This window comes from Aulonocara sp. 'chitande type north' Nkhata Bay, linkage group LG16, assembly GCF_057382095.1.
Source record: "Aulonocara sp. 'chitande type north' Nkhata Bay isolate Kocher_YH1m ecotype deep benthic linkage group LG16, A_spYH_male_GT1.1, whole genome shotgun sequence".
In the NCBI taxonomy this organism is placed as follows: Eukaryota; Metazoa; Chordata; class Actinopteri; order Cichliformes; family Cichlidae; genus Aulonocara; species Aulonocara sp. 'chitande type north' Nkhata Bay.
Window position 1 is genome coordinate 21,860,474 of NC_141359.1, and position 24,674 is coordinate 21,885,147.

A 24,674-nucleotide genomic window follows, 5' to 3' on the forward strand; every position below is an offset into this window, starting at 1 on the left:
GGAGTTTGCCTTGTAATCGGAAGGTTGCCGGTTCGAGCCCCGGCTTGGACAGTCTCGGTTGTTGTGTCCTTGGGCAAGACACTTCACCCGTTGCCTACTGGTGGTGGTCAGAGGGCCTGGTGGCGCCAGTGTCCGGCAGCCTCACCTCTGTCAGTGCGCCCCAGGGTGGCTGTGGCTACAATGTAGCTTGCCATCACCAGTGTGTGAATGGGTGGATGACTGCATATGTAAAGCGCTTTGGGGTCCTTAGGGACTAAGTAAAGCGCTATATAAATACAGGCCATTTACCAGTTGAGAGTTAAAACTAGAAAAATAAAACCAGTCAGTCTTGTTGGGGGTTGTCGTGTTGCCTCTCCGGTGGAATTATTGCCACTTTTATTTTAACCAAAGCAGGTGAAGTAGATTAACAGTGGTTCTTGCTTCCTAACTGGACAGATTGATATGTCTGAAGTTTGGCTGACTTTGTGTTATACACTATTCTTCAGTCCCTTTCTTTTATTTATTTATTTGGTCTGAAACAGTGTATTTTCATCTGAATGAATGATGATGAGTGATGGGAAATGTTTAGTAATATGAATGAACTGAAACGTTTCACATGATCTATTACATGCTATAACATTTAGGGATTTTTTAAATTGTATTTAATTGTTAAACATCGTGTAGAGGGGAAAGCAGTGCTGGAAACATAGAGAAAGCAAATCTATGACTATGTTGTACTGTAATTTGAATCCATTAGTACACCCCCCCCCCCCCCCCCCCACCCCCTAACTTTTTAAAACAAAACTAAATAAAATGATAGAAAGTCTGTATAATAATATGTAGCGAGTAAAAATGTGCAACCTAAGAGGAATAATTCACAAGCCAAAATCCTGTGATGGGAAAAAAATACGGCCCTTTTTTTCATAAAAACAAAGTTGTCAGATCTGTGATCCAAAGTAATTAAAACTAAAGGGTTCAGGGATCCCAAACAAAGGGATACTGTTAAAGCAACGTGGAGGGTGGAGGCGGAGAAGCGGGCCAAAGTTCGAATGACTAACAGTTTTAAATAAGTCGAAACTTAGATAACATCCACAATGACAATGAAAAGTATGACACACCACCCAAGTGTGTAAATTATTGATATAGCCTACAGTGTTTGGTGATTTCTGACTTGAGTCTAGAAGTGATTCTAAATTTTAGCCAGTAACTGACTGAAAATGATTTTCACCCAAATACTAAACACAATTTTTAAAATTGCTCAGTTACTTTAAGACTCTGAAAGTGAGGCGCTTTCTAAAAATGTATTTGGATGCTTCTCGTGGCTTTTTCAAGTGAACTTAAATACTTTTCATCTGGACAGGTGTAATCGAAAAGAAGAAGAACAATCAGTTTATGTTTCTTGTATTCTTGTTTAAATTAAACACTTGTTAACAATGTTAATTTAAGACATACTTAGTGGTGTGTATGAGCATTTTGTAACAGACATAGCCTGTTTTTTGTTCGTCACCAGCTTTATCTTCCTCGCTGACTCTTAATTGAATATTTATGTTGATGCCACTAACAGGCATCATAAAACTTGTGTTTAACAAAACTGTACCGTACTGTACAATCAAAGAGGAATGATCACCAAGGAAAAACTTCTGGGATGCAAAAAACCCCCCATTTGAAAGCAAATTTCTTAATTCCGTGATCCAAACGAAATACAGGGCAAAGGATCATGTAATTGCTGACTCCACCTACGGAGTTACGGAGGAACGTTGTTTTTTCTCACACGCCCTCACAGTATTTAACGGATTTGAAACGTCGTCACTTCAGAAACGTGTTTCTAACTTGTTAACTGAACTCAACCCTGTACTGCATGGGTAGCTGCTCGCAGGAAAAAGAAGAGCAAATGGGTGGACTTGTTTGTGTTTTCGGGCGCAGTTATTTCAGGAAAAATTGAAATGTGTTGTTTCTTTTTGGCACCTTGCCTGGTGCTGCTGGCTGTGCTCCTGCTGAGCAGCGGTGCTGAAGGTATGTAGAAAGACTTTGTCTTTATTCATGCATGCTTGCACTACAACACAGCTCATATAACTACAGTCATGGATCAAAGGGCAAACGCTAAGAAAGATGGGATATTTGTAGATACAGATTCATGCGTCAATCTCAGTCGGCGTGTGCGAAACTGAGCTGTGCGCGTGTATTCAGATTTACCTAACGTAACGTAAAAAGAACACACACGCATCAACATATGAGCGGGCGGAGGGATCGGGACTCGGGGGCGATCTCCTTGTCTCCACTCCAGGGAAAAGTTAACACCTCCTTGGTCTAGGTGCAGTTTCCCCCTCTATGGGAAAGGGGACCTGGGGTTTAGAGTATGTTTGAGGAGTATGATTGTGTGTACAGTGTCTATTTATGTCCATCTCGACGTTGGGTGAGTGCTGAGTATGTGTGCATGGCGATGGGAATGGATGTTTGTATCTGTGTGTGCCTGTTTGTCTGTGTCTATTTGTCAGGTTGGGTATTAGACGCCACACACACACACACCTGAGCACATGAGAAATGTGTATTTCCAGACTAGGTGGCAGTAGTTCCTGGAGGTTTCAGTCTCTTGCTGGGTGAAGTTGGTTACAAAGTAGGTGCTGCACCAAAAACTAAGTGTTTACTTTGGTTGAGAGCAGATTGCCACCATTGTCTGTATTTTTCCATGTTTGTCTGTGAATGCTCACTAACTACTAGCTGAGCAATAGTACATCTTGAAAAAGCATGATGCAAACCAAAATTAAAGCCACGGTGTTCAGTCAGTAGCTGGAGCATAAAATATAATACAGCTGACCAATTTTTTTTCCACGACATGATTTTTGATTGTCTCTCCATACAGTGTGAGGTTGAGTCCAGTTTGTCATAAATACCATCAAGTGTTCTTGCAACACATAATGATTAATGTGTTGTGCCTTGCATTAAAAAAAACAAAAACAAAACAGGAGGACAGATACAAGTTAACTTATACTTTAGAGTTTAATCCTCTAAACCTTATTGGGCACTCTATTTCAACTTTTTCAGTTCCCATCATTAATACTTCTTCATTTACTTTACAGCTCTGCAGGTGATTGATGGAAGCGTGACAGTGGTTCAAGGCGATACAGCTATCTTACCTTGCAAACTCAGACTCACTGACTCCACGGAAGACTTGACACAGATTACCTGGCAGAGGAGGACCAGAGAAAAACCCAGTAATGACAATTTTATCACTGTTGGACCAAGTCAAGAAACACGGTTTGTCAATGGACGTGATGATCGATTTAAATATATCGGGAATTTTAATGACAAAAATGGAACTCTCCAGTTATCCAATGTTGCCCTGAAGGATGAAGGCAGCTACACGTGCATCTTCACCCTGTTTCCCAGTGGAAATCAGAAGACTGAAATACCTCTAAAAGTGACTGGTATGGAAGAAAAAAACAACTTTGATTTAGAATAATTCTCTTTGCGCTTGTGTTTGAAACAGTTACTTTCACCATGTTGCTCGCATGTTAAGTAATTGTGTGCTGTAACTCTCCTAGTGCCTCCTTTCACAAACATCAAGGACAATCTTCCGACTTTGGGCACTGAAGAGGTTTTATTTGCTACCTGCACGGCTGCTGGATCGAAGCCTCCTGCAGAGGTGAGGTGGCTCACTGGTGCTTTGGGAGACAAAGTGAGGACGACAACAAACTCCATCCAGTATGACAACGGTACGACTACCACAGTCAGCTCATTGTTTGGTGTTCCTACGAGAGAGATTAATGGTCAACGGGTCCAGTGTGTCATCAGCGGTGACTTCCTGACTAAAGAAATAAGTCTGCCCTTCACCATACAGGTCTACTGTGAGTATCAGCTGCTCATGTAGTTTATTATTTGTCTTCTTTTGTGTCACTGTTGATTTAAAAAATTTTAATGATTTGCTCAGATTTTTGTTTAAAACTGTCGTGTATGATACAAGATAAGTCAGAATTATTACCTGAATGTCATGTTGTTCTATTTTAAAAAGGCACTCCGCAGACACACCACCCAGTATTACACTCAGCTGTTTAATTACTAAACTGTAGAAAGTCTGCAAAAACATCTTGGATAATTTCTCTATACTGGTTACTCATTGTTATCTAGCCATGCACACATTTAATGATAAAATACTTTAAAAACAAAAGAAAAGCAAAGTCTGATCATTCAGTGCTTATAATATAGATATTTTTAACTCTAAATCATTTTTTGTTAGAAAGTAACCCTCACTTACATACTTTCTGCAACAGAAAACATAAAATATTTAAAGTTGTTCTTCTTCTTCAGGATTTTTTTACTTGCCACATCATCTTCGATCTCATGACTTTCCTTTGAGTAAAGGGTCAATTGTCAAAATGTCAAGCAGAAATAGACATTTCAGACAAAATATAAATGAAAACAAATTGCTCTCACAAGGATAATTTGATAATGAGAAAGAGATTTGTTGGGTCAAACCATAAGACAAAAATAGCTGAGGCTATTTTGAAAGAGAAAGCTCATTCAGTAGCTTTGCTTAGTGATGTGGTAATTTGTAGTGTTATGTGTCTGAAAATTCCCTTAAAAGGCAAAACTTGGCATGCATAGTTGAAAGTGACTGTTGGCAAGCTAGTGACCACTTGGAATGTAGGACTGCCAAAGAAGGATAATATCATGGTTTCAACTTTTAAAACAGAGGCTATCCTTGATATTTTTTTTAGAATCCTGTGAAGCAGCACAGCGGTATGCATGCTTTTTGTCAGTGCTTTGATATAAATCTTATCAACAACTAAGAGCATGACACGTGCACATATCCACAGCCCACTTTGTGTGCATCCACAAACTAGTGTAAATCAGTAGCGGTGTCAGAATGCAACAAGAAAAAAATGTTTCTCTGAATGAAATTGAAAGTAAACAAAAATTCACCAAAGTGTACTTTATGTAACATTATAGGATTTAAACACGTGTGAAATGTTATTTTTTTTATTTCAGGATTAAATCTGTTCTTGTTTTCTTTTTTTGCAGTCTCTCCCACAGAAGTGAACATCAGCCTGATTTCAGAGGACACATTTGAGTGCGTGGCAGAAGCCAACCCAAAAGCTAAATATAACTGGAGCAGGTAATTAATTTGCAGAATGGTTTAACCAAAACATTCCAGTACTCTGGGTTTTTTTTTAGTTGATCTTAATTATACTGTATTCAAGATGTGGTTCAAAAAGAATTTAAACTGCACCCTCAGAGTTTGATTTATGTTCTTTGACACAAAAAATAAACCCTGAGACAGAGGTATTGTATTTAAGGCTATATTACATCATGTAGCAGTATTCAGTGAAACATGTTCCAAAGTAAGGCTTTACTGTAATGACATTACATTATCAGTTATACAGTAATATACCATTAGCACTATACTAAATTCAGTAATATAATTAGTTACTAGGCAAGGCAAGGCAAATTTATTTGTATAGCACAATTCAACAACAAGGTGATTCAAAGTGCTTTACAGAGACATTAGAAACAAAAACAAATAAAGCATGATTTAAAATTGATTAAAGCAAACAAACAAACTAACTAATTAACAAACAAACAAACAAAACAGTATATAAAATCAAAACAGATAAAATCAGAACAGTAGATAAAATCAGTAGTTAATGTAAGTTTTGAAATTTAAGCTTAAAAGTGTGGATTTGGTGCTTTATTCAAATGCAGCTGAGAACAGGTGAGTCTTCAACCTGGATTTAAATAAACTGAGTGTTTCAGCTGATCTGAGGCTTTCTGGGAGTTTGTTCCAGATATAAGGAGCATAAAAGCTGAATGCAGCTTCTCCGTGTCTGGTTCTGACTCTGGGAACTGATAAAAGACCGGATCCAGATGACCTGAGGGATCTGGAAGGTTCATACTGGGTCAGGAGGTCACTGATGTATTTTGGTCCTAAACCATTCAGAGCTTTATAGGCCAGCATCAGAACTTTAAAGTCTATCCTCTGACGGACAGGCAGCCAGTGTAAAGACCTCAGAGCTGGACTGATGTGGTCCACTTTTTTGGTCTTAGTGAGGACTCGAGCAGCAGAGTTCTGAATGAGCTGTAGTTGTCTGACTGATTTTTTAGGTAGACCTGTAAAGATGCTGTTACAGTAATCCAGCCTACTAAAGATGAATGCATGGACTAGTTTTTCCAGGTCCTGTTGAGACATCAGATCTTTTATCCTTGAAATATTCTTGAGGTGATAGTAAGCTGACTTTGTTATTGTCTTTATGTGTTTTTCTAAGTTTAGGTCTGCATCCATCACTACACCCAAATTTCTCGCCTGGTTTGTGGTTTTTAGATGTATAGATTGAAGTTCTCTGGTGACCTGTAATCGTTTTTCTTTGGCGCCAAAGACTATTACCTCAGTTTTGTTTTTGTTTAGCTGGAGAAAATTGTGGCACAACCAGTCATTAATTTCCTCAATGCATTTACCAAGAGCCTGTACAGGGCCTTGGTCTCCTGGTGACATTGTGATATATATTTGTGTGTCATCCGCATAGCTATGATAGTTTATTTTGTTGTTCTTTATAATCTGTGCCAGTGGGAGCATGTAAATGTTAAACAGAAGGGGTCCCAAGATGGAACCTTGGGGAACTCCACATGTGATACTTGTCTGCTCAGATGTGAAGTTACCTATTGATACAAAGTATTTCCTGTTTTCTAAGTATGTCTTGAACCAGTTTAGTACAGTTCCTGAAAGACCTGCCCAGTTCTCCAGTCGTTTGAGTAATATGTTGTGGTCAACTGTATCAAATGCTGCACTGAGATCCAGTAAAACTAAGACTGACATTTTTCCACTGTCTGTATTCAGACTGACATTTTTCCACTGTCTGTATTCAGACATATGTCATTAAACACTTTGGTCAGAGCGGTTTCAGTGCTGTGGTTCTGTCTAAAACCTGACTGGAAGGAACCTTAGCAGTTATTCTGTTTTAACCCTTTAAGACCTACCATAGAACCAAGTCCGCCAGAGCTTATATTAAATTTTTACATGCTGTGGAGCCATTTTTGGGAGCATTTCAAGTTTCTATACATCAATACAACCATTATAGCCCAAATTTTAATAATATGTCTGCATTAAGTGCATAGTAATTACATAAATTGCAAAAAAGTGCAATAAACTACAAAAAAATTGAAAATCGTTTTTGTTTTTTTAACATATATTTCTAGTTAGAGAAATTTAAGAGGCTTATCCCTCAAAACTGTAAATACAAAAAAGTTGCACAAAATAGTTTCCCACCACAGGAAATTTATTTTGAGTGTCTTCATAGTTTTATTTTTGAAATACACCAATTTTCATATACTGCAGGAAAAACGAAAATAAATATTATAATGCAAATTTGCAGAAAAACAGCATGTGCATCAAAATAAACTATTTCCAGCAGTGCAATATGAGTCCTAAGCATCCCAGAAACGACACAGAAAGTCATAAACTCAAACATAACTTTTAAAAACACAAGTATAGGCTCACACAGCCCCGATCGTAAAAAACTACATTTCCGCAAAATGACGTCACTTCCGGTTTCGGGCAGCTCATGGCGGAGATGCGACAGTTCACGCTGATGGACGTAGGAAGTGTTACAAACAGCTGATCGGATCGGCAAAGCGTGTTTCTGGAATATTATGTTTTTGTTGCTGCAAGTGCTTTTTATGCAGTTTTTGCAAAGCTATATGTGGAAGGAAACCGTGACCTAGGACAAGCTGATGGCATGAGATGTAAGTACAACTCCTCTGGTTTCATATGCAAAAAAAATTATTGCGCTAGCTTACGTGGTTGCAGTGCTACCGGGATTTAAAAATAGTTACGCAAAATGGAGCGTGTCCGCTCCGACCGGCTCTAAAGGGTTAAGAAGTAACTGAGCTGTTGGGAAACTGCTTTTTCAATGATCTTACTTAAAAATGGGAGATTTGAGATCGGCCTGTAGTTGTTCATTTGTGTCTTGTCAAGATTGTCCTTTTTCAGTATAGGTTTAATTACAGCAGTTTTTAGTGGTTCTGGAAACACACCTGATAATAAAGAAAAGTTGACGATCTGTAACAGGTCTGACTCTAAAGTCTTTGAGACCTTTTTGAAAAAACTTGTTGGCAGGACATCTAAACAGCAGGAGGAGGAGTTCAGTTGACCTAAGATGTCCTCCAGGTCTTTGCTGTTAATCGGGTGAAACTGTTTCATGGTGTTTAAACAGTTGTTTAAACACCATGAAACAGTTTGTTACAGTTTGTTACTAATATGTTGTTACTTGCATTACAATTATGCTACAAAGGTTCTTGAGATAACTGAATGATGGTGGATAGAAAGGGAAAAACAAACATCAACCTTTACTTCATGAGCACTTTGTTTTACAGAAAATGTCCCCCCGCGCGCGCACGCACACACACACACACACACGCACGAACACATCCTCCAACCACACACACCCATATTTTGCTCAATTGCGGTTTATTTCACACCTCAAACATTTAGTAAACAATTAAGCAAATACAAGTAATCTGCAGGTAGTAAGAAAATAAACTACTAACTCTTTTACGCTACGTCCGCACCTACACGGGTATTTTTGAAAACGCAGCTGTTTCGTCTTCAGGTTTTACACGCTTACATATAAACACGCAGTTACTGTCCCTCTTTTTAGAAAGGCAGAGGCGTCATGGTATAATTATTTTACATGTAGTTGTTTTTTTCCTGTGTAATAATATTCAACATTGCTATCAATGCATTTTTCAAAAAAAATGCCTCTCTGTGCAAAATGGGTTTAAAAACATAAACAGCTGTGGGATACTGTTTGTCTGTGATTTAGACAGGGGGAACAAATCGTGGCAGGATCAGCCTGATGTTATTTGTATCCCACTGTAACTTTACTGTATAAAGAGCTAACATCACCAAAATGTCAAGAGTAGTTAGTCATTACAACAAGTGTTTGTGAACTAAAAATCAAGAATGTGGGATGTTGTTTGTCTGTGATACCGCGCCCCCCCTGCAATGGCTCTGCGCCCCCCCCCCCCCCCCCCCCCAGGGGGTGGGCCCCAAACTTTGGGAAGGTCTGGCTTAGAGTACTAATTAGTTGGCACCAGATAATCTTCCACAGCACACCTGATCATTTCTCAAGGTACAGCTATGTGCCACGGCACAGCTATTGGGAAACACTGGCCTAGGCCAGCGGTCCCCACCCTTGTCTGACATTATTTTCATGGACTGGCTTTTCAGGTGTCGCGGATAACTACAACAAAATAAAACCAGTACCGGTACCAAAAAAAGAAGATTTTTTCACAACTCACAGGAAAAGACTCAGGGAAACAGAGTTAATGATAAAAACGATAAAAATAAAATAACAAAAACTGCTAATGTGGAGGTACGTAATAACGACAGGAGAGGTCTCAGTGTCTCACTCCAACTTTATTAACTGACTCTCAGAACTTCACATATAGTAAGCGCCAAAATCTCCACACCCACACTTCCCTTCAACTTGGGTGTGAGTGGAGCCACCTGGTGGTCCGCCACACATACCCCCCCTGAACACACAGTCAGGTCTCCATTCAGTCCAGGACCCTGGGTCTAAGCAAACGACCCGAACGACTGAACCTGGGAGGGAGAGAACAGGCAGAGGAAGGTCCATCCTGTGAACGAGGCTGGTGAAGGCAAGCAGGAAAGGCAGGAGGAGGCTCAAACGCCGGTGGTCCGGGGGTAGTCCTGGGGGGAAAACCAGAGTCTGTCAACCCCATCGAAGGAGGGCGGCCACGGCGAGGGGCCTGGGCCGGCACTACAGTACTGTCCGGAAGAACATGTGCAGGTTTAAGTCTGTCAACACACACAGTCTCCCTTCGACCCCCAAAATCCAAAACAAAATGTTTCTGGCCCGGTTCAATAACCCTGAAAGGGCCGTCATACAGCGGCCGCAGCGGTGTCCTGTGGGCATCGTGCCTGACAAAAACAAACTTAGCAGTCTCTAAAGTCTTTGGAACAAAGGTGTCAGGCACGCAATGGTGCACCAGACCAGGAACCCGAAGCGAGTGCAAAAGCGGGTTGAGAGATAGCACCGATGGATCGAAGCAGGGAGGAGGATTTTCGGGCAAGAATTCTCCAGGCACGCGGAGGGGCTGACCAAACACTAGCTCAGCTGGGGAAGCGCCGAGATCCTCCTTAACCGCAGAGCGCAGCCCAAGCAAAACCCACGGGAGGCGGTCAACCCAATTGCCATCCTTTAAGGAGGCGCGAAAAGCAGCCTTCAGCGACCGGTGGAACCGTTCACACATCCCATTAGCCTGCGGGTTGTATGCGGTTGTGCGGTGGACTTTAGCCCCCAGTCCATCAGCCATGGCCGACCAAAGCTCGGAAATGAACTGGGGGCCTCTGTCTGACGTAATGTCTGCGGGTGGGCCGAAACGCGAGACCCAGGTCGACAAAAACGTCTTGGCCACCACTGCTGCGGTAGTGGACGCCAGGGGGACCGCCTCCGGCCACCTGGTGGTCCGGTCAACAACAGTCAAAAGGTGCGTAAAACCTTGTGACTGTGGCAAGGGACCCACCAGATCGACATGCACATGATCGAAACGTTTGCCGGGTATGAAGAACGGCTCCAGGGGCGCCTTGGTGTGTTTATGAACCTTCGCGCGATGGCAGGGAATGCACGCCGACGCCCATTCCTTAACAGATTTGCGAAGGCCTGGCCAAACAAATTTAGAGCTGACCAGTTTAACAGAGGCCCGGACCCCTGGATGAGAGAGAGCATGTACAGAGTCAAAAACTTGACGACGCCAGGAAGCGGGAACCACTGGGCGAGGGCGGCCGGTGGAAACGTCACAGACGAGGAGGGGACCACCGTCCTGCACGGGTCTGTCCTCTAGTATGAGGCCCGTCTGGGTGGATTTAAGCGCGAGGATGTCAGGGTCACCGCTCTGATCGGCAGCCATGGCGGAGTAGTCTATGCCGAGAAAGACGGGAGAAACCAGCGCACGGGACAAACAGTCAGCCACATGATTGGATTTACCAGCCACGTGCCAAATGTCCGTGGTAAACTCAGAAATGGCTGCCAACTGGCGCTGCTGGCGTGCACTCCATGGATCGGAAACCTTGGACATGGCAAACGTCAAGGGTTTGTGGCCCACGTATGCGGTAAAGTGACGACCCTCGAGAAAAAACCGGAAATGACGAGACGCCAGGTGGAGCGCCAGTAGCTCCCTGTCAAAAACGCTGTAATTGCGTTCGCTGTCACGTAGCGTACGGCTGAAAAAGGCGAGCGGTTGGCAGACACCCGAGATTCGCTGTTCCAGTACCGCATCCATCGCTATGTCCGACGCATCGGTGGTCAACGCAATCGGCGCTGAGGGGGATGGGTGGGCCAGAAGGGCAGCATTAGCTAACGCTGACTTAGCATCAGAAAACGCTTGGATGCTGTCCGGAAACCAGTCAACGGGGTCATTAGCTTTCTTACCCTTTAACGCCCCATAAAGGGGCTTCAGCAGATGTGCCGCTCTGGGGAGAAAACGGTTGTAAATATTCACCATCCCCAAAAATTCCTGCAGTGCCTTAACATTCGTGGGACGCGGAAATTCCGAAACAGCTCGGACTTTGTCAGGCAACGGAACCGCGCCCTCGGCGGAAACACAGTGCCCAAGGAAATCGAGAACGGGAAACCCAAACTGGCATTTAGATGGATTAATAATCAGTCCATGCTCCGCCAAACGCTGAAAAACCTGACGCAGATGGAACATGTGCTGCTCCTTCGAGCTGCTGGCCACCAGTATATCATCAAGATATACAAAAACAAAGGGCAGCTTGGCCGGGTCGAAGCGGCGAGCGCGCGAACACCGGGGGCCCTACTGTAGTTATGTAATGCTCCACCCCATGCTTCGTCACCGTGCTCGAGAAAGTGGGGACAGTGAGTGAGGGAAACTCAGAAAGCAAACACTGAAAAACGTCACTCGAATCTACTGAGTTAGCATGCACCACGGGCTGAGCACCCCGAGTCAAACAGGGTAATGAGGAAAATGACACAGCATCAATTAAACGTCTGTTAGCAACATCAACCAGCAGCCCGTGAGCACCTATTATAGGCACAGAGCTAGCAGCAACAACAAAGTTCCACTGAAAGTCACGGTCGTGAAAGCAAACAGTCACCAACCTTTCACCGAAGGTTTTGATGGGAGAGCCATTAGCCGCTGTTAGCAATGGCCCGCAACCCTCAGCTAGCCTGTCCGAGCCAGCCGGGGGAAGAAGGCTCTTCTGTGAGCCGGAGTCCACCAGGAAACGTCTCCCAGAGCGTGAGTCCTCTAAGAAAAGCAGCCTTTCGTTGTTGCCAGCGGTCGCGGCTGCTACAGAGCGCTGACATGCCCGTTTCCCTGGGTCTGGAAACTGCAAGGCGGGAGACGGCGCCGTGCCTTCGCTCCAAAACGCTGGTGATAAAAACAAAGCCCCTTTCCGCGGTGCCGCCGTGCAGCGATTCCGGCCACCGTGGACGAGTCGGAGGGCCCCTGGAGCATCGGTGAGGGGGCGGGGGAAAACGCTGGTGAGTCCTGAACAACCGCCTGGACGCCGAAAGTCCTGGTAGCCAGGAGGATGCGATCCGCCTCTTCCGCAAGGGAGCGGTAATCCTTCGTGGCCAATAGCGGGGAGTTGGCAAGGCCAGCGCGCACTGGAGCCGGCAGCTGTCGAAGAAAGAGGTGGGTGAAGAGAAATCCTCCGTCATCCGCGCCCAGCAAGGACAGCATGCTCTCCATGAGCTCGAGAGCGGTGCCGTCGCCCAGGCCCGCGATGGAAAGGAGTTTCTCGGCCCGCTCAGCATCAGAGAGGGAGTAACGCCGCAGCAGCAGCGCCTTGAGGGCGGCGTACTTGCCCTGGGCTGGGGGATCCCGGAGGAGCGTCATCACGCGGCGGGTTGACAGCGGGTCAAGTGAGGCCACCACATGGTGGTATTTAGTGTCGTCAGCTGAAACTCCACGAAGAGCAAACTGAGCTTCTACGTGCACGAACCATGAAGGAGGATCGTGAAGCCAAAAATCTGGCAATTTAAGCGCCACAGCAAACGCAGCCATCGGCGGAGGTGAAGGTCCGGCGGCCGCTGATGCTTCCAGGCCAGAGCTGGCTTCGTCATCGAGCCTTAGCATGTTCGCTACAGGGGTCACCAATGTGGAGGTACGTAATAACGACAGGAGAGGTCTCAGTGTCTCACTCCAACTTTATTAACTGACTCTCAGAACTTCACATATAGTAAGCGCCAAAATCTCCACACCCACACTTCCCTTCAACTTGGGTGTGAGTGGAGCCACCTGGTGGTCCGCCACACTAAAAACCCTCAAAACCGTAAATTTTACACCCGAGCCTCAACTCTTGCGGCCTGGTACTAAACGACTGATGGACCGGTACTAGTCCGTGACCCGGGAGTTGTGGACAGCTGGCCTAGACTAGAGCACATAGACAGCCTTACTTTGGAACACATACTCAGCTCGTAAGCAGTCTTGGCCAAGTCCAACACTCACTCGGAACGGATTTGACTTAGTACTAGCAAAATGGACAGGCTCTTACTACAGTTGTACAAGGACCAAATAACAATAGGAGCGTAATGATAGACCATAAATATCGAATTCCTGGATTACCATTCACAGGATCACCGCCCTGAACCTCCACCCGCCATTGAAGAGGTGTTTCAAGTCCCCAACGGCATCCAAAGACAGCATCCTCAGCCACCGCCCAATACAGACTCCACCCAATATCTATGGTGCCTCCATGGGTGGTGAGCACTTAGGAGGGGAAGGCCAATGTTCTCCGTGGTATTAGGATATGTTGCAGTTCAAATTTGCCATAAAAGGATATCTTCCTTTATAAAGTATTTATTTTACTGAAATTGCCAAGTCTTATTGCATTGATCCACATGCACAAAATAAACTTGTTAACATAATGTTTGACTTTAACATTTTAGCTCAATGTAGCTCAATTATTTCGAATTAGGACTAATCTCACTTTAACCATTTTTTACTGTGCAATTTAAAAAAAGTAACCTTGGCAGAACCCCTCTCATGCACTTTAAGATTTCTGAAAGTTAGCAAGTAAAGTTTCAAACTTTTCTTCTCCAATTAATTGAAAAAACACTGACATCACAAAAAAAACCCAAGCAAAATAAAGTGTATCAATAAAGATGATAGATTACAATTAATATATAAAAATATATATAAAAACATGTTTAAAAAATACTAACATAGGTTTAGATCGAAATTCTAAACTTTTCAATCTAAAGAGAAACATTTCAAACAGAGAGCTCAAGGGTGAAATTGCTACTTTGAATCTGAAAGAAAACTAAGAAAATAAAATACACTTAATGGTGACAACTTAATGAGAACGCAAAAGCTTTTAAAAGGGAAAGGCGTCAGCGTGTGATCATGACCTTCCTGTTCAAAGGGTTTGTGTGAGTATGTTCGAGGTCATGAGGTGCACTCCCTGTGGCTTTGTCATCAGGAAAGTTGGTATGTGACTGTGGAAACAACTCCCTATATGTTGGGTTTCTGAGCTCTGACTCTCCCTTCAGGTAAAACAAGACACAAAGGTTAATTCACTTTTTTACTGACAACAGACAAAGACAACTTCACCTGGCAAGGTGGAGTTTATTGACTGTTACTCAACAATCCAGCCTTGATTGAAGCGCATCCACTCAGTTCATTTGTAAGCCCATGATGAGGATGATTAGCATCAGGTGCCAGGTGAGTGTGATCACCTGGCAGATATGGCTTCACCTGGCTTCAGGGAGGGAAAACTCTCCAGGCCCGGTGTTGCACGAAGGCATGAACACCGCCATACGCATACAGAAGAAAATGAGGGATCGGGACAACTGCATATACTATTTTCTCATTGCTTGACCAGAGACACACGAGTAGAAAGTAGTTTCATCTCTCTTTTCTGTATCCGTGCTGGGATGAAGGCTGTTATATTGATTCTTTTGCAATGGTTTTATTCAGTAACTCTCAAACAATCAGTTTGGTTTTGAGGCTCTTGTTTATTTCTTCACAACAACCTCATATTTTATTACATAAAGACTTGGTGTTTCTATTCTGGGTTTAATATAAATGGAACGTGATTGATAATGATTTGATGTGTTGCTGACGTCTGTGAATTTGAGATCTGAAGATTTAATTTTAGATTCATATAACATTGGTGATACTGCTTAATGCTTTCATGTTAGAACGGTTGATGCATTCCTTTTATGTGTGTGCGGGAATGCAGAGATATTGCCCATATACCATTAAGGTTGGATCGACTTAACTATTGTCATTTTATACACATACCAAATGTGAGCAGGGCAGTATGTGGGAGTTTGTTTATCTTTGTAACCTTTGTACCTCTGCATCATGCTGGTTTTAGTTATTGTTTAAAAATGGTCAATGATCAACCTGAGTGTAGGAACTCTTTATCAATCTGTGGTATGCAACTTAACAAAAGTTAAGCCACTGCTATGCTGTCTTATTCTGCAGAAACCATATTCACAGTCAAAGCGTTGTATGCTTTATATGGCGTGTAACATCTGGTCTGATAACCCTTTGCTTATTAATGCAGTCCTCCCAAGGGTGGCTATCTCCAACACTACAGGGCATTATAATTATTATATAAATTATACCAAATCAAAACTACTCTGCAACCTACCTCCTGCAGAAAGAAATACTCCTGTCTGCTTGTTTGTTTTGAGGGACAACATTTTTGGTTGATATCATTAACTCGTCAGAGCAGCTGAATCCCATTTTTTCCCTCTAAGATAACTACAAAAACTGTCCATCAAAAGCAAGATACAAAACTTTGTGGCAGAATTGCACTTGAAAACTAAATATTGCCAGTAAATACACAAGTAGGTCCATTTCAGTATAAGAAAATTATGTGTAAAAGAAAGGCCAGTTCAAACTTGTTTGAAAGCATCTGGAAGTATTGCAGCTCTGTTGTTTTGGCTGTCCAGGAGCTCTGGGGAAGTATGTAGGCTGATTCAGCTCAGCAGATAGAAACCAATTCTCAAATCAGAGCCAGTAGGCCTTGTGTTGGCCAATAATCTGGATAACATATTCAGAAAGCAAATGATTTATTGGACTGTTTTACAGGTTTAAAAAGAGTTGGCACGCATTAAGCAATCATCTTTTCAGGTAGATACAAGTACAGACTTGCCTGTTTGTTCTCATTTACAGGATGTGTGCACAGTTCATATTGAAAGTTGATATCATCCTTGTTGATCTTTGTTGGCCTTCAGACAACAATTCTGACGTCTAAAGAACCGATCGGGACAGGCAAAAAAAAAAAAGGATCAGCCTGATATTATTTGTGTCCCATTGTAACTTTACTGTATAAAGAGCTAACAACTAAAAATCAAGAATGTGGGATACTGTTTGTCTGTGATTTGGACAGCTCAGCACGTGCTCCCGACACAGGGGAAATAAATTTTGCCAGGTACACCTACCTTGGCACCACTGTTGTGCAGGTGAAGCCAAAGGCCAAGATATGATTCATTGTATTTTCGAGTCTTTGGCAGTCAATTACAGCATTGAAAGTTAGGACATACTTGGATGATATAAAATAAAATAGTTTCACCCTCTAAACTCCATCTTAAGATTATTTTGAAGTGATTGCTAGTAACAAATGTTATGTTTATAAATAGACAAAGGAATAACAGATAACTTGAATATTTTTCTTATACTAAAGCTGTTTTATTTTCGTTTTTTATTTCATTATGAGGAAAGTCCTATCCATTAAACTGCACTGGTGTCACTCAGTAGTCTTTCTTGGGCTCTCTGTCTATAGTTTACTGCTGATGATCCATTAGATGTGAGGAATTCCTGGTGAATGCCGTGTTTGTGTTAGTCTTGCTTTATGTTTATTGCTCTAAAGCTACACTAAGGGATTAAGACTAGTTCTTTCTGTTAGAGTTATTGAGCGCTATGTGGACCCTGTGGAGAAACAGAAGTTTTATTTTCTGGTATCCAAACCTGCTTTTGTTTAGATGTGACCTATTGAATTGTCCAATCAATGCACTACATAAGGCAATAAAAACTAATTCAAAAGGGAAAAATTGCTTTAAATTTGATTCTTTTAACTTATAAAATGGTGAACAAGATGGTACACAGTACAAAACATTACTAAAACTAAAATTTTCTGCCCAAGAAAGAAATGATGTAACATGTAAGGTTAGCTTTACTTTTGCATTCATAAAATGAAACAATACAGTATCTTGGGGTGAGCAATGAAAGACAAATGGCTAATAATTGAAATTAACGTGAGTTTTGACGCAACTCACAGTTTTCTGCCCTCTCTGTACATCTCACATTAAAGTTTGTTCATGTTTTTCCAGATCTGGCCAGCCTTTGCTGGAGTCTGCTGTCAAAGTAGAGGGTGCGAAGCTACAACTGCTGAGTCTGACCTCTGGTCTAAACGGCCTCTATCGATGTGAAGCATCTAATCCACATGGAAGTAAACACAGTCAGCTCTATGTGCATGTGGCATCAGGTGAGGTCAGCTTGAATTTAGCTATGCAGTTTGTTCGAATCTTTCTGGATTTGTTTCTGACTTTTGGATTTGAACTGATGTTTTGCCATTTTGATTTTATTCCGTTTCCTGGTGCTACTCCTCCACAAGTTTATATAAATACATACTTGAACATCTAAAATTTGAGTAAAACCTCTCCTTATGGAGCTTCAATGATTTTCCAGCCATGCCCAAAAAACATGTTAGAATGCCTTTGTAAACATCTAATTTAGCTTAAACTACAACCTGCATTCAAAAGAAATATCATTCAAGTCACCACTGAAGCGTAGACCACCATATCAAGTTTGTTTCGTGTTTCTTTGATTTACTTTTGCGTAACAAATCTTGTCAGTACAAGTTTTTAATGTGTTCAGTGGAGGTGTTGCATGGTGTTTGAATACCAGCTGAGCCATCTAAATGTGAAAATATATAACTGAATTGCAGGAAACTGGGAACTCATTATATTCTTCCTTTTTGTTTCCCTGCAGGAACTTGCTCTACTGCTTGGACTTTATTTGGCCTTTTGGTTTCCTTCAATGTCATTGGAGCTGCAGTATGGGGCTTATCTAAATCTGGATATTTTAAAAAGTATGTAGAACAATGACTCCACAGATACTTAATATGTAGCATAATATCGAGTACTTCTCATGTGAAACCATAGTCGCATGATGTACAAATAGGTCCACACATTTGTACATAAAAACAACAACAAAAACTAGTGTCGTTGCAGTGCAGACTCTGAGGTTGGACAGCAATATTTGTTCTTTTATATACAATTCTCAGTTGTCTTATTATATTTTGAAGGTCTCAAATATAATTCAGCATTTCCCTCTAAAACTGTTGCAGAAGAGTGTGGGCTGCACTATAAATTAAACAGGTAAAAAGTCTGGAGAGGATTCCAAGTGTTACATTTGCACCCTGGAAGCTTTTTCTGTGAACTTCCAACATGTATGTGTCAGTCTCAGTGCAAGATAACAGAATGGAGTCTAAGGAGCTTGGAAAGAAAAGCGTCTGGACTTCTTTAAGTTGATTGAAGACGTTTCATTTCTCATCCGAGAAGCTTCTTCAGTTCTAAGAGTCAAATGGTGGAGAGTCCCAGATTTAAACCCAGTGGGAGTTTCCATACAGGAAGAAACCTCCAGCAGAACTAAGCTCAGAGTGGGGCGGTCGTCTACCGCGACTGATTGGGGAGAGAAATTGAAGGACTTGACAATGCTTGTAAACTTGTTGTATATTCACCTGAATACAGCAAATTCAGTCAGTGCCTCACAGTGAGGACAAAATAAATGCATAAAGATCAACAATAAAAATGTCATAGTGCTGGGTCATATACCCAGCGTTTTGTGTTTAGTATGATTACTGTCTTCTGTTCTAGTTGATTCTGATTTTGGTATCCTGTGTCCTCCCCTTGTGCCCTGTTTGTGTCCCGGAGTTTGTGTTTGTGATTGTCCTGTTTTATTTTGAAGGTCTGTGTCTGGTGTCACTGTGTTCAGCTTGTATCCTCCGGTCATCTTGTGTATTAGGATCAGCTGTGCTTCCCACCTGTGTGTCATTACCTGGTCTCAGTGTGTGTGTGTGTGTGTGTGTGTGTGTGTGTGTGTGTGTGTGTGTGTGTGTGTATTGTGGGTGTCGGTCTGTGCTCGTTGTTGGCTCGTCTGTGCTTCATGGTGTTCTTTTCTTTAGTCTGCTTCTCTCTGCCCCTCACCCTGTCTCGTATGATCTCAGGTTTGCTATTTAGTTTTCCCAGTTTGTTCAGTAGCTTCTCTCTTCTTACTTCCTGCTTTTGTCACTCTGCCACTTGTAAATAAACTCTCACTCATATCATCAGTCATTGCCTGCATTTTGGGTCCTTTTCCTCCAACACTACACGGCCTGGCAGCCGTGACAAAATATCTGAAAACAGAAAAGAATCACAAAAGGAGGAAAAGAGAATTAAAAACTAAGATGTGGTGGGATACAGAGACAAAGTTGTTATTGCTCCTAAAAGTTCCTAACCTAACCGTAAAATGCGAACGCTATGTCTTTTGTATTTTTTCACAGGCGGTATCATCTAGTTTCAAAAGATTCTAAAAATGGGACTAATAGCCAAAGAGAAATACTCCAGGAAAAGGTAAAAGTCTTTTTGTTTCCCACAATTTTAAACATCACCCTAAATATATGTGTGCATAATTTAAGGTATCACTGGAGATAGTTTAATTATGTACAATTAATTTTATTAAATTTTCTTCTTAAAATATCTGAGCCCCTTAGCAGTAAAATTATTATTGTGTTTTGAATATTCTAGGAGGAAAGTTTAAATAGTCCTTGTAAAATCTTGCATATTCAGTCATAACTAAAATGCCGCTTTATACAAAGGATCTGAATTGTCTCTCTCAGGGATCTCAGCTGACAGCTGTGGAAAGCAGAAATGGATAATACAGCACCTGTACTGAGGGCTCCACCAACGTGTCATTGCAGACTGAGGAATAAACAGATAAGGACCAGGTTAAAGTACTTGGTATCATTTACATTCCTCCCCCATTGACATCTCTCCATTTATGAATGTTAGGACCTCATGACATCCTCACTGAGTCTGATTTGACAGTTTCATCAACATGGGCAGTAGTAGTCCACCGAGTAGTTGACTGATATCATTTTGTAGCGCTGTGGCAATGCTCCTACCTCTGCTGCTGGGTCAATACTCTTGTATATTATTGTTCAGCATTCATGTAATACACTGTGCTGGGAAATGCAGAGCAAACGTTTTTGCAACAGCATGTATGAATATGCTGTCCTGGAGCAGCTGAACTATGTCTGGAGCCTGAATAGACTTCAGGTAGGGCTGCTCAATTAATCGAATTTTAATCACGATTACGATCTGGGCTTTCAACGATCATTAAAAATGACTGAGCTGATTATTAGCCCCTCCCTTGTGCTTTACTCTCGCGCTGCTCCGTGTGGCAAATCGAGCGCACCTCTCTGCATTTCAAACACACGTCACAACAATTAAGAGGACCCGAGGGAAGCTCGGAAAGCTAAGCAGAAGTTATTTGGAGAGGAGAGTGACTGCCGTTGGTTGAAAAGAGAGGTAAAAAAAAAAACTTCAGTGGTGTGGAAACATTATGGGTTCGCGGAGTCAGACGTGGATCAAGTAGACACAGTGTGTAAACTTTGCTACGGTGTCGTAGCTGCACCACGGAGCAACACTGCAAAGTTCACTAAACATAGATGCTTACATTTTTCATTTATTTCTTATATTGCAAACATTTGCACTGATATCAGTATTTGCACACTATTTTATATTATTTTTTAAAGTCATTATTCAATACATTGTTATTGTTAACCCTTTAAAGCCGGTCAGAGCGGCACGCTCCAGTTTGTGTAACTATTTTTAAATCCCTGTAGAACCTGAACCATGTAAGCTAGCGCAATAATTTTTTTTGCATATGAAACCGGAGGAGTTGTACTTACATCTCATGCCATCAGCTTGTCCTAGGTCACGGTTTCCTTCCACATAAAGCTTTGCAAAAATTGCATAAAAAGCGCTTACAGGAACAAAAACATAATATTCCAGAAACATGCTTTGCCGATCCGATCAGCTGTTTGTAACACTTCCCACATTGAAACAGACGTCAGCGCGAACTATCGCATGTCCGCCATTTTCGTGGAAAATGTAGTTTTTTTACTTGTAAGCCTTAAAAGCCTATACTGGTGTTTTTATAAGTCATGTTTGACTTTTCTGAATAGTTTCTGGGATGCTTAGAACTCGAATTGCACTGCTGGAAATAGTTTATTTTGATGCACATGCTGTTTTCTTTGCAAATTTGCATCATAGGATTGTTTTCGTTTTTCCTGCAGTATATAAAAATTGCTGTATCTCCAAAATAAAACTATGAAGACACTCAAAATAAATTTCCTGTTATTGTAAACTATTTTTTGCAACTTTTTTGTATTTAAAGTTTTGAGGGATAAAACTCTTAAATTTCTCCAAGTAGAAATATATGTATAAAAAAACAAAAACGATTTTCAATTTTTTTGTAGTTTATTGCACTTTTTTTGCAATTAATGTAATTACTATGGACTTAATGCATGCATATTATTAAAATATGGGCTATAACAGTTGTATTGATGTATAGCAACTTGAAATGCTCCCAAAAATGGCACTACAACATGTAAAAAAAATATATATATAAGCTCTGGCAGACTTGGTTCTATGGTAGGTCTTAAAGGGTTAAATAAATATCGTCAAATAATCGAGATCTCAATTTCAGTGAAAATAATCGTGATTATCATTTTTGCCATAATCGAGCAGCCCTAACGTCAGGTACCATCTCATGCTACCAGTCATGGATACTAGCAAAACTACAGACAACTCAGTCAGGATGGATGAGAGAGTAAAGTAAATAAAAAGTGAAATGAATGACCAGAAATGGATGTGGACAGATGGATATTTTTCAGTTTATTCAACTGAATTCCATCTTGCAAAGTTTTGGTTGTTAATGACTGCTTGGTTTTAAAATGCAGCAACCAGCAAAGCTTCTCCTGTGTGTCATATAGTTTGGACTAACTGTTGTTGTTGTTTCTTGTTTTGTTTTCAGTGGAGGGGGGTGGGTGTTCATGTTTGTGGCAACTTTTTTTTAAAGCCTTAAATCATTTAAGTGTGCTGTTTGCTTTGTTTTAAATTAACCAGCTTTAAGTTACTGTTTACATTTACATTTTGTTTCTTTCCTGAAATTTCAACACTGCATTTTGTTTGTTTTGTAATTATATTTATGAAGTGTTACATTGTTGATGTTTTTACTCCTTTTAAGAAATTTTTTAATTGTAATCGCATAAATATTATAAGGACTTCCTCAGTTCCTCAGTACTAGGGATGGGTATCGTTTAGGTTTTATCCGATACCGGTGCCAAACCAGTACTTTTGAAACGGTGCCGGTGCTTAAACGGTGCTCAAACTGGTGCTTAAAGAATGGAGAACACAAAATTGGTCCAAAAACCTCTCGTGTTCAGCTGTTTTATTTGTAAAAAGATAACAATGTGTCATGGTCCTGGGTCGGTGACCCAGCGCTTTTAGTTTGTTATCATTTTCTAGATGATGATTGTTTAAGTTCTGTGTTATTTTCGATCTGCCTCTGAGTCTGCGTCTGTATCTGTCTGTCTATGGTGTCTCCCCATCTGTTTGTGAATCTGTCTGTTTAGTTCAATGTCTTGTCTGGTTCCATGTATCTGAGTTTCCTGTTTTATTGTGAAGGTCCGTGTCATATGTGAGTGTGATCAGTTTACGTTTCCCCTGTCCCGTCAGCCCAGATTTCTCCCAGCTGTGTTGCCCTCCTGTCTCGCATCCCCTGATTACTGGTGTGTGTATTTAAGCCCTGTGTGTTCTCCTGCCTGTTGCCGGTTCGTCTGTGGTCCTCCGTGTCAGTCTGTTACCCTGTGTTCCACGGTGTCCTGTTCCTCGTCTGCGTCTCTCTGCTATTCATCATCTGTTGTCATATGCTCCCAGGTCTGTTATTTTAGTTCTCCCAGTTTAGGTGTCTTTAGTTGTTTGTTATGCCCCACTGTTTGTTTGCCACTACACCTCTGTAAATAAAACCACCGGTATCTCATCCACTGCCTGCATCTTGGGTCCTCCTTCTATATCCACACGGCTCGCCTCGGCAGCCGTGACACAATGTTAGCCTTTTCTGCAGCTATGGGGCATATATGGTATCATTCTTGGCTGGAAGCAGTGCTTAAACAATGGAAAAAACACAGACTTTGTCCAAAAACCTCTCATGTTTAACTGTTTTCCACTTTTTCTTTGGTCATTTTAGCCTTTTTGGGGAGAAGGGAGTATCTGCCATCAAACAAGAAGACAGACACATGTAGCTATGATGATGTTTGCTAGTTCACCTTACATGCATTAATGTAATAACGTGGTTAGCCTACTCAACGTAAATTACACACGAAAAACATTAAGCTACTCACGCAGAGAAGAACGGCTGCTGCCATCATCATCCGTCATCATTTCTGCTACACTGGCAGGGCTAGAGGCCAGGACTCTCCTCTTCGGGTTTTTGGGGGATGTTGCTAACTCCGGGTCCGATAACAGGCACCACACCTGCAGTAGATGTGCACAGTGTGAGGTCCCGCAGCAAGCTATCAAATATGGCGCATTTCTCGGCTTTTAAAAATAACGCTATGCGTCGCCAGGTGTTTCATCGGATTTGAGGTGTTACCTCCTTTGACAGTATCACAGTATCAGCTTAAAGCACTTGTTGCAGGCTGCTGAGTTTGCATATTTTGCTGTGAAGTACAGCCAGACTTTTGACCACTTTGCCTTGGGCATTTTTAATCTGTAGCTCTGCTCTAAAAGAACGTACGTACCTGGACCCGCCTACTATCCTCGGAAACGTAAAATGATTGGCTAGAATCTAAAGTGTATCACAGCTCAGGAAAAAAAATAAAGCACCGAAATGTGCGCTGCTTTTCGGTCTGGTTACTACCGTTTATGACAGAACCGATACCGGTACCCATCCCTACTCAGTACACATATTTTTAGTGTATATATCACACCTGTCATCCATGATATTACAATACAGGATCTCGTGGATAAATGAGATACACCGACCAAAGCTTTCTAACACGTCATATGGATGGAAACCTCAGATTGTAATTTTTGGGTAATCTTGTTTAATTCTTTACTATCAAGTCTCCAGCTGCTCCTAATTCGCCTGAGCAGTGTTTTGACTATATTCATTTCACAAGTCTACACAGCTTCTTTGTAGCTTTGGTTTACTCACAAAATGTTTGACCAGAAAAATGACTACAGTGATCAACTGATTGTGTTATCAAATAAAATATCTCAGAAGTGCTGCGTGCGATGGGGGAGTAACGTAGCATTGTTCCGGGGAAGGCTCCGGTGCAAACAAAAGTCTTCTAGAAACTTGAACCTGACATGGGTTACCTGACATGTTTCAATACTGTCTACGACACAGGAGAAAAGAAAAGAAAACCTCACGTTCGATTTCATAAATTCTTCTGAAATAATATACCAACAATTATACATGTGAAACTGTGTCTTAATCATTTAAAAGTAGCTCTTTATCTATTCTCGTCGTTACTAGAAACTGAAAGTCAGAATGTCTCAAACTGCTGTTTTGTTCTTACAAGTGTTTTTATAAGAATCCATGTTTTTTGACTTGCTTTAATTTTATAGAATAAACATAAATGACCTGCA

General features: G+C 41.6%; 1 protein-coding gene and 1 pseudogene across 1 annotated transcript; one reads left to right on the top strand and one right to left on the bottom strand.

Annotated features, from left to right (window-relative positions):
- The first annotated feature begins 1,761 nt into the window (after positions 1-1,761).
- Positions 1,762-24,674, top strand: LOC147311466 (nectin-2-like). The gene is made up of 8 exons (XM_086266400.1): positions 1,762-1,992; positions 3,057-3,404; positions 3,522-3,824; positions 4,999-5,092; positions 17,304-17,458; positions 17,965-18,064; positions 19,517-19,586; positions 19,853-24,674. Exons 1-8 carry the CDS (start codon positions 1,923-1,925, stop codon positions 19,889-19,891), a joined length of 1,179 nt encoding a protein of 392 aa, XP_086122526.1. The 5' UTR covers positions 1,762-1,922; the 3' UTR covers positions 19,892-24,674.
- On the bottom strand, positions 11,952-13,285 carry LOC147311467 (uncharacterized; annotated as a pseudogene).

Coding starts and splice junctions, on each gene's coding strand:
- LOC147311466 (XM_086266400.1), top strand. CDS start 1,923: ATGTGTTGTTTCTTTTTGGCACCTTGCCTGGTGCTGCTGGCTGTGCTC. Junction 1,993..3,056: donor GCTGAGCAGCGGTGCTGAAG/GTATGTAGAAAG, acceptor TTTACTTTACAG/CTCTGCAGGTGATTGATGGA. Junction 19,587..19,852: donor GAGAAATACTCCAGGAAAAG/GTAAAAGTCTTT, acceptor TGTCTCTCTCAG/GGATCTCAGCTGACAGCTGT.